Source organism: Phallusia mammillata, chromosome 6 (assembly GCF_965637545.1).
Source record: "Phallusia mammillata chromosome 6, kaPhaMamm4.hap1.1, whole genome shotgun sequence".
Taxonomy (NCBI): domain Eukaryota; kingdom Metazoa; phylum Chordata; class Ascidiacea; order Phlebobranchia; family Ascidiidae; genus Phallusia; species Phallusia mammillata.
The window spans coordinates 14,822,743-14,832,888 of record NC_137257.1 but is presented as its reverse complement, the minus strand read 5'-3'; the positions used below and the strand labels follow the sequence as shown (position 1 = coordinate 14,832,888).

The following is a 10,146-nucleotide window of genomic DNA, read 5'->3' as shown; positions in this document are numbered from 1 at the left end:
TTTGTATTGTTATTTATTTTTTACCTGTTTTCTTGCTGTTTTTATTATTTAAATTGGAAAACTTGGAAAGGTGGTTTATTGTTATTTTGAGGTTGTTTGTTTTGTGTTAAAGAGATAATTTTTCTAAGTTATTGAACTGTTGTATTGCTTTTTTTCTGGTTGTGTTTCAAAGTTTGTTAGATCTTGAATTTAGCAAAAAAAATCAACTACAGACGGCGATGAAAGCCAAAAAACGCCAATTTCTGGAAGAAAACACCTCTTTAAGTTTAAACCAGGTATTCCCAAAAATGTTTTTTATTTAACCTAAAGTTCCTCGACCAGACAATGAAGTAATTGAGATAATAGTGCAAAATAAATCCAGTCAAATAATGTTGTAACATTGTCATATTTAAATCATGATTTTTAGGAAAGCTTGTTTCCCAGCAAAGGAAAATTGGATATAGATGATGAAGATTCAAGTGACGGTAAGATTGAAAAATGTTTGATCGTAATTTTTCTTGCTAAAACATTGTTTGTTTAGAGTCTGTTGTGGAGTCAAGTGATGAAGAGGTCCTAGAAAAGGAAACAGAAGTAAGAATGCAAAAATCTTAGATATATACCACCAAGTGACTATATTGGTAGATATATTCGAAAAGAAAGTAGATAAGTTAGCATATTGTAACAAAATATGTTGACTCAACAAAATAAATGTGTACAAAGAAACCAAAGAGTAAATCAAAGCTTGTAACATGAAAAATATTTTTCACATAAAATATTCTATACCTCAAATTAATTGGTTTAATAATTTTGCACTTCACTTTTTGTAAAAGCATTACAATGAGCAAATGCCTTTCTGCTTCCAAAAAATAATAATAATGTTTCGTTTCCTGTTATGATGGCAACATGAATTAAACTGCCCCGGTGCCCTTGTTGATAGCAATAGTCCCTGTGATGTAAACCCTAAATTCATTTTTTTATCATTTGTGTCAGTTTGAACATTTTTTTAAAAAATGTGCATGCAAAAATACTATTGGTTGGAAATAAATTAAGTATATATACATTTATTAAAAGATTAACAGGAATATTTCACAGTATTTCAACAAATTGCAGGCCAAATCTGCTCAAACAATTGAAAAACCTTACTCTAGTGATGTTGATGATGATGTTTCTGATGATGAGGTAACAGTTAAAACAAAACAAATTGTGTTAAAATACATTTTGAAATATATTACAAGTTTAACCCAACTCTGGGCCAAACAGAAATGGTGTTAAAATTTTGATTTTGGTCAAACAAAATTTTTAAACCACAAAATGTATTTTCGTACAAAATTAACTAAGTTTGATTTGTGAAAATTGATGTTTTAGGATCTGCGTAATACGGTTGGCAACATTCCCATGGAATGGTATGAAAACTTTCCACATATTGGGTATGATCTTGATGGACGTACAATTTCGAAACCAATCAGAAATCAAGATGAACTAGACAAGTTTTTGGACAAAATGGAGAACAAAAATTATTGGTATAAAAATCTTTTGATGTATAATTATCTAAATCGGTCAATGTCAATTGTTTATAATTAGGTGTCAATCTATACCCTAAATCATAATTAGGCATCGTAAATCATCGAATTAAAAGAATATATATTTAATTACATTTACAAAATCCTATGGAAAAATGTTAATATATACTTGTATTATACATGCTCGCTGTTAAAAAAACACAGAGAAAATGAAAGAGTTTTTGCAACATCTTGCATGTGATATATATATGTACGAAACACCATTATTGACCACTTCTGACTAGATACAATTACTTTTGGCAATTAAACAAGTAGGTGTGATAACTGCTTGGCAATTGATTTTGAAGGGTACAAACAAGAAAACAGTTTACAAAGCACTTATATATCTGGTTTTAACATTTAGTTAGTAGTGCTTCCGACCTGAAATTATCCTTTTTTCATGAATATAAAAAAGTGTTGACTGGTTTAGTTTTAAAAACTCTGCATTGTTTGTACATAGTGAACTTAGTAACCACTAGTGTAGCATTGATACCCAACCTAATGTGTATGGACCCCCAAGGGGTGTGTAAGATGGTTTCAGGGGGTCAGTGCAACAGTTGATTTTCCAATTTTACAATGGGTAAGCAAAGCTGTAATTGTAAAATGTAAAAACCAAAAAGTGTGAAAACATTTCCATTACAACTAGATGTGACAATTTGTATATTTAAATTTATTCATGTAATTGATAACATTGGTGTTTCCAAACTTAACTTTTTATGTGTAGATAACAATTAAAACTCATGTGCACTTTGTTCCAGGCGAACAGTACATGACAAACAGACGGGAAGAGATCATGTGTTGACATCAGAGGAACTACAACTTATTCAAAGACTTAAAAAGGGATCATTTTACACATCAGGAATAGATCCACATGAGGTAAATGGAATTATATACAGACTAATTAACTACAATTTTACCGTGACTGTGATGATTGCTAAAATGGTACATACCATTTTTTACTAAAGCTGGCCTTTGTTGCTATAAAAACAAAACTGCTTGTTTTTATTTTCAAATTTATTTTGTTTGGAATAACATTTGACACTTTTATTAAATAAAATCGAGGTCAGTGTTTTTTCACAAAACATTTTTTTTTTTTTATGAAATCACTGTCGTGTGTAATTATTTTGGTCTTGTAATCAGTAGAAAAGTGGCAATTTATTTTGTTTTTTGTCTTTCCTGTCACAGCCATATGTGGACTTTTTCACACATGAGAAAATGATTCACCCAGTCACCAATATACCCGAGCACAAAAGGAGTTTCACACCTTCGATCATCGAGAAGAGAAAGGTAAATTTACAGTCTTATGAAAAGTACAATTGCTAATAGTAAAATAACTTAAATTGTCTTTTTTAACACAATATTAATGCATTGTAGGTCGGAAAACTTGTCCATGCAATTAAAATGGGTTGGCTCAAACCAAGAAAACCCAAAACTGATGAAAGTGAAGAACCAAAGTTTTACGATCTGTGGGAAGAAACAGAGAGCAAAACACCTGTGCGTTATATCTGCGAAGAACTTTTATATTTTATTAATTGTGCATAAAATGTTATAAATCTGTGGACATTGTACACTGTTTCGGCCTATAAGCTCGCATAAGTGCAGCTGGTGAAGAGAGATTGCCCATATGAGCTAATATAACCACTTTAAAGCACTCCAGTTTGTTGAGAGCAGCAAGATGAAAAGTCATGCCCAAGATGCTGGAGTGCTGCTACATTAGCTCGTACGGTCGATCTCTCATCACCTAGCTGCACTGATGAAAACTTAAGTTGAAACAGTGTGCACCATCTGCAGCTTATATGTTGCTTATAAAAAAATAAAAAAACATTAATCTGGACAAAATTTTACCGATGAGAAACTTTTCCAAAAACATGTCTTGTCTATAGACCAACAGTGAATTAGCTCGACAAAAAATGGCTATTCCAGCACCAAAGACACAATTGCCTGGACATGAAGCTTCATACAATCCACCACCAGAATATCTGCCATCACAGGAAGAAGTATGTTCAATTGAGTATTTTTTGTCCTCCTATGTACTCAGTGTTAAAGAACAATGTAATGAAAAGCATCTAAAATATTGTTTAATTTTTGAAATTTTGATTGTGTATGAATTTGATTTTGGATGAGGGAAAACAAATACAGGCAACTTTTTCGAACTTTAAATTGCCAAGTGTTTGGCAATCAAACAGAAAATGCAAATGTTTTCTTAAATAGAGTTTACATTGGTGTTTAGCATTTGATGAAAAAAATTATTAAATACCTGTTAAAATGAACCAGAATAAACTAATTAATATAAATGAATGTGAAAAATGACCTATAAAACCAATTTAGGCTTTCCTGAGAAAATAAAGTTTCATTAAGTGTGGAATGGTTTTCTAATTTTTAAAATATTTGTTACACTTTGGTCAAAGATACTGGCTCGTTTAACTAAAAAGTTACAGTTTTTCTCTGAACAGCTTATATTATAAACAGAACTAAATCAATTTGTGCAAATACTTCTTTGATAAACAGATTGATAAGTGGAAGGAAGATGATGAAGATGAAAGAAAACTCGATTTTATTCCTGAAAAGTTTGACTCTCTACGCCAAGTACCGCAATATCCAACGTTTATCCAAGAGCGATTTTCAAGATGTCTGGATCTTTATCTTTGCCCAAGACAAAGAAAAATGAAAGTAAGCGTGACAATGGGTACTCTTGTCCTGATTGAACACATAATAGCAAAAACTGTAATCAAAGTTTATTAGATCAATGCACTCAAAGTTAATGCCCAAAAATAACTCACATTACAAGGAGTCAGCATTAAACTTAGCCTTAAGACAATTGTAATGACAAAAACATGTTTTTTAACCCCTTATGAATTAGATTTTGTACATTTTTCTAAAGTTTGTGAATGGTTTGCTGAAAAAATAAACCTCTAATGGGGGGTAAAATTATGAAGTACAGCAAAAAGTATATTGTTTCTATAGCTAATAGTGATAACAATATACATTCTTGTTTTTAAAATCTCCCAAAAAATGTTACAAAATGTACAAACCCATTGATCCTGACACTATGTGCCACTAACAATTGTTCTTCTTAATACAGGTGATGGTTAATCCAGAAGAATTAATTCCCAATTTACCGAAACCCAAAGACTTGCAACCATTTCCAACATTTCAAGCACTTTGTTACAAAGGACACAAGGCTATGGTACGAACAATTTCAGTGGACTCAACTGGGCAATGGCTGGCTTCAGGTAAAAACAAACTTCTGGCAATAATACTACTTATTGCTGTTGTGTTCTTGCTCTATGCTTTCCTATAAAACTGCTTTAAACACACTAAACTTTTGCTCCCTAGTTAATGAGTTTTGTAATTGAATGTTGTTGTAATATAGCTTATCTTAAAAAAAAACAAGGACATAGTTGCATTAAACAAACTAAATCTGCATTCAGGTTCAGATGATGGCATCATTCGTGTGTGGGAAGTCGCAACATCAAGATGTTTGAGAGAGATAACCACTTTGGGAGATCAGCCTGTCAAATGTGTGTCGTGGTGTCCAAACAAAAGTGTTTGTCTCCTGGCTGTTGCATTGTAAGAAGATAAAAATTCTAAATTTCTAACCCGTACTTTGTAATACTATTTTGGTTTTGAGGATAAGCTGTACCTGTTTTGAAACAGGCCTTGGACAACTAGAGGGTAGAGGTTAAAACTTTAAGGATATGTAATATATAAATTGGCAACATATAGAAAACCTTCATAGTTTTATTTTTGCTTTAACCTTTTGAGCTACCTTAGAGCAAGTTTGTAAGTTGGGGAAAAGTATGTGGCCAAGACAGGATTGTAACCAACACTAACTGTTTTCTATACTTTATTTGAAGTAAATGGTTAAAAGTGAAGTGTGGCTCGATAAACTGTTGTAAACATCTGCAAGCACCTCTAATCCCATTTGAAAACTAAAATTGACACTTTTTTGTGCAATTTCCAAAGTGTACTCCCACACTTAAGGGCCAAAGGCAGTAATTTTTTTACCAACTACTAGTTTCACCAAAATGTTGGTGTTTAAAAGTTAAATACACCCACAGCAGAGCACATGGTGTTAAAATAAATACAACTAGTGAAATATTTTGTGTCTTTAAAACGTTTTAAATGTCAAATGGTCCAGACATTGCTTGTGCCTAACTTGCCTTCTTTGCAGAGAAAACAAGATTGTGATCATAAACCCTTCAATCGGAGACAAATTAATATACAGTGCGACCGATAGCTTGTTACAATCTTTTCAACCATTAGCTGATGAAGAAACTACAAATAAACAGGAGAGTGAAAAATCTAATGCTGTTATACCTCCATGGAAAACGGTAGAAACAGGTTTACCATATCAAGATGGACAACGGCTTGTTATAACACATCCAAAGGTGATGTTTTTAAAAAACTTTTACTGTAGTGTTTTATTTTCTATATCAGACACAACTTTTGAGTATTTGAATATTTCAATGGTCTGCCAAGTCAGTGGTTCTTAACTGGGGCCCTGGGGACTCCTAGGGGTCCTCAAGGCGTTTTAGGGGGCCTTTGTCAAGTTCTTAATTTGTGCAAAGTGAGATTGATAAATCAGGTTTCAATAAAATGTTGCGGTGTTTTTACAATACTACAAAAGCTTTCTTGCTCGTGTAAAAAGAGACAAAAAAGATAAAATTTTGGTCCTACACCATCTGTGGATGCTATGTTTTGATTTCTTGCTGGTGGAAAAAAAACAAAAAATACCTCACAACTTAAAGGGATCCATGATAAGCTTGACACTATCAAAGAGGGTCTGCAACGGCAAAAAGTTTGGGAACCACTATGCTAAGTATTGCACACAAACTTGTTATCCCAAGAGATACCTTTTTTTTATTAAAGCATGCACATGAATATTCTTACTAAACAATCGTTAAAATTTGCTTCTTTAAAAGTGTTGTGCAGCATGGAATGTCAATGACGACTTTTCTATGCTTTAATCAAAATATCCATATTTGCCTATATTGGTTTACCAAAATATAAGTTGTGAATGGAATTATCCTTTAAAACTAGTATTCATGAAGTAATGTTCTGTTCATGTTTAGGATGTTTCAAAGGTGACATGGCATGCCAAAGGAGACTACCTTGCTTGTGTTGTACCTGGAAATGGTCATGCCCAAGTTTTTCTACATCAGTTGACAAAACAAAGATCCCAGACCCCATTTACCAAATGCAAAGGGGCTGTTCAAAGTGTTTTATTTCATCCTACACGGCCATTCTTATTTGTAGCTGTAAGAATGATCAGAGAAATAATTTGGGTGTGAATAAGATAAAAAAAATGATTAAAGTTTTGCTTTTCAGACTCAACAATACGTGCGGGTTTACAATTTGGTAAAACAGCAGCTGACGAAAAAACTAATGGCGAATTCAAAATGGATATCTTCTCTTGCTATTCATCCAGGAGGTAATATATTTAGGTTTTCAATTAATTGTATTTAACGTGGAACTTTCTTTTGGGTGACTTCAGTCAAATTAGGCAATCCAGGAACTTAATATTTCATTGAGGCCACTTAAACTTAACATTTTAAACAGTTTATCCAATACAAATTTAGAGCCTGAATGCTATTTTGCATTGGTTATTTTTCTGGACATACTTTTGAAAATAAGTTACCTATTATAACTATTTTTTGTCAGGTGATAATCTATTGGTTGGCAGCTATGACTGTAGGTTGTCCTGGTTTGACATGGATTTATCAACAAAACCATACAAAACAATGCGCTATCACAAGCGAGCTATACGTTCATGCTGCTATCACCCCAAATACCCATTGTTTGCATCAGGAGGAGATGATGGAAATGTGGTGGTCAGCCATGGAATGGTTTACAGGTAAACTGTTTGTTTCAGGTGAAAAACTTAACACCTTCTAGCTATGCTTGTCACATTGACATTCAGCAATGATTTTTCCCAAACCATATCGGTATATAGAGTGATACTATCTAAGTAGCACACCCTTGGTCATAAGGTGTTGCTTATACTGCACCTATTAGGAAGTCTTAGGACTGATCTGTAATATATGCAATAGTTTTTTGCAGACTAGAAATCTTAGTTTGCATTTTTTGTGAGCTAAAGTAGGCTGGTGGATGATTGAATGCACTTTCCAAAAGCTGTTGCTTATGCTGTACCTCTGTTTTGGTTTTGGTTTATAATATTGGTAGTACCTTTTTGCAGACTTAGCATCTCAGTTTGCAGTTTTTGTTAGTTAAAGTGGGTCAGATCAGGTAAAGTTTGCTGTACTTTGGCAGTAGAACCATCCGTTAAAGATCTATTTTTCTGAAATTTTTAATCTAGAAATTCAGGTCCAGTCTGATCCAACGTTCCCGGCAATTCAGAGTTTCAGTCCTAGTCTCAAATGTGAAAATAACAAAACCATACATGGTGCAAAATAAGAATTGCAAATATATATTATACAGTCAAACTTCGATACTATGCCACCCTTTGGGACCGAGAGAAAGTGGCATAATAGCAAGGGTTGTTTTTAAACATAGCCTTGTGACATGACTTGTACTGTAATGCCACGTTGTGTTGTACGATTATAATTTATTACAAAAATACGGATAGGTCGTGCCTAGAACAAACAAGATCTGCTAGTTTTTCCGTGACACAAGCACAGAACGGCGTTTACATAACTCGCTGCAAAGCCGTGAAACCTCTTAACATGACCACGTTTGTTTATTCAACGATTTGTTTTTCTTGTTTTCTCTGTTTTATCATGAGCTCAAACCGAAAGTTTTCAGAAGGCCCAATTTTTCAATCCATAACCAGACCATTAATGCAGTAATACTGTACTCTCATGTGTCATAGTATCAAGGGTAAGGGGTGGCATAGTAAATATATTTTCTATTGAATTTAGTTGGTGACGATCAAAAATGGTATAGTAGCGAGGGTGGCATAGTATCGAAGTTTGACTGTATCCAAACCATACATGATGCAAAATAAGAATTGCAAATATATTATATATTTTTATATGACTGTTGCTTGTGTTTCCAAATTTGTTTCACAACTATATTTTGTATTTCAGTGATTTGATGCAAAATCCTCTTATAGTTCCTGTCAAAGTTTTGAAGGGCCACAAAGTTGAAAGAAATCTTGGAGTTTTAGATTGTTGCTTCCACCCACACCAGCCATGGATTTTTTCATCAGCAGCTGATAAAACTATTCGATTATTCACATAACGATTGATGATTGTTACCACAATAAAACATTTCTTATAAATTACACAGTTGCATATTTGTAGTTGACAGTCGATGACATTTAATTATACAATTAGCACCATTTTTCCCTTGCTGCCACTGTTGCTAATAATTTCTCTATGTGCCCTTTGCACATCATTAAGCGAAAACTCCTTTCCAATGCATGGATTGATCCTTCCAGTTTTCACTCTTGCACTTATTGCTCGATTCATCTCGGAAAATTCCTCTTTTGTTGTTACAGCAAGTGCAACACCTTCCACTCTGCTTTCTTTACCCATTATAAGCCTGGGGTTCATTTCAATTGTTCCACGACAACCAACGATAACTATACGACCTTTTGGGGCCACAATCTCCAAATCACGGTTGAGATTGACATTCGACAACATTTCAATGATAATATCTGGCCCATGACCATTTGTAGCTTCTAAAATTTTATCTGTGTAACCTTTTTCCTTGTGGTTAAAAGCCCTCTCCGCTCCTTGTTGGAGAACAACATCCATGCCCTCTTTTGAACCAGCTGTCCCAAACACCTTCATTCCATGTGAAACAGCCAATTGACAAGCAGCCATTCCAACACCACCACTTGCACCATGGACCAATAATACATCACTTGCTTTAGCATTTGCCTTGAGAAAAAGAGCTTTATATGCAGTGAAATAGGGTGTACCAATTGCTGCACCCTTCCTAAAATCAAAGTCGTTAGGCAAAGGCATAAGCCAGTCCGAATGTACAGCGCAGTATTCAGCATATGCCCCACTCTTCACTCGCATAAATGATGCTACACGGTCCCCTTCCTTGAACTTAGTAACGTTCGCACCAATAGCCACAATAGTTCCAGAAATATCGTTACCAGGTACATATGGCAACTTAGGAAGCATTTTATAGTTTCCAGACCGTATGTATGTTTCCACTGGGTTAACTCCAATAGCTGCTACTTTGACCATAACTTCACCAGATTCCACCGTTGGAATTGGGACATTGCGCTGGACTTCCAAGACACTTTCGTCTCCAAACTTTGACACCACGACAGCACGCATTGCGGTGGAAGACAAGACTTTTCCACCTTTTGAGCTAAGCATGTTTGCACTGCAAAATTCCTGGTCTATGCGATTGTTTCTGTATGGAAAAAAGGTTGTGCCTTTCGTGGTCAAAACATATGATGTACATTCTAATATAATTAATATAAAGGTAAAACAATAACAGATATCTGCTTGCAACATCATCAACAGGGCAAACAAAACGAACATGTAAACAGTGTGAAGTAAAACATGACTCGACGCCTTGCACGCATGACTTGTCACGCATTGCAAATGAAAAAAAAATCTGGCAGAAGTAACAGTCTGCTGGACATCAACAAAATCATATATATAGTACTAAATTTGGGGAA

At 34.2% G+C, this 10,146-nt stretch overlaps 2 protein-coding genes across 3 annotated transcripts; one reads left to right on the top strand and one right to left on the bottom strand.

Moving 5' to 3' along the window:
• Positions 1-57: 57 nt before the first annotated feature.
• On the top strand, positions 58-8,784 carry LOC145232910 (ribosome biogenesis protein bop1-A-like). Of its 2 annotated transcripts, none has more exons than XM_080097581.1 (17): positions 58-275; positions 407-464; positions 521-570; positions 1,072-1,158; positions 1,345-1,499; positions 2,297-2,414; positions 2,724-2,825; positions 2,913-3,032; positions 3,422-3,535; positions 4,047-4,208; positions 4,621-4,771; positions 4,970-5,108; positions 5,713-5,929; positions 6,614-6,799; positions 6,870-6,972; positions 7,203-7,395; positions 8,588-8,784. In XM_080097581.1, the coding sequence occupies exons 1-17, from the start codon at positions 219-221 to the stop codon at positions 8,739-8,741; spliced, it is 2,166 nt and encodes a 721-aa protein (XP_079953707.1). In that variant the 5' UTR covers positions 58-218; the 3' UTR covers positions 8,742-8,784. The 2 variants fall into 2 exon arrangements, with proteins under 2 accessions (XP_079953707.1, XP_079953708.1); XM_080097582.1 differs by having other exon boundaries at positions 61-275; positions 1,090-1,158.
• Positions 8,380-10,051, bottom strand: LOC145232911 (zeta-crystallin-like). The gene has a single exon (XM_080097583.1). The coding sequence runs from the start codon at positions 10,004-10,006 to the stop codon at positions 8,825-8,827; it is 1,182 nt and encodes a 393-aa protein (XP_079953709.1). The 5' UTR covers positions 10,007-10,051; the 3' UTR covers positions 8,380-8,824.
• Between the last annotated feature and the right edge of the window lie 95 nt (positions 10,052-10,146).

Excerpts from the sequence above, each read along its gene's own strand:
- LOC145232910 (XM_080097581.1), top strand. The coding sequence starts at position 219 with ATGAAAGCCAAAAAACGCCAATTTCTGGAAGAAAACACCTCTTTAAGT. Across the intron at positions 1,159-1,344 it reads ATGATGTTTCTGATGATGAG|GATCTGCGTAATACGGTTGG; the intron begins GTAACAGTTAAA and ends TTGATGTTTTAG. Across the intron at positions 7,396-8,587 it reads AGCCATGGAATGGTTTACAG|TGATTTGATGCAAAATCCTC; the intron begins GTAAACTGTTTG and ends TTTGTATTTCAG.
- LOC145232911 (XM_080097583.1), bottom strand. The coding sequence starts at position 10,006 with ATGTTCGTTTTGTTTGCCCTGTTGATGATGTTGCAAGCAGATATCTGT.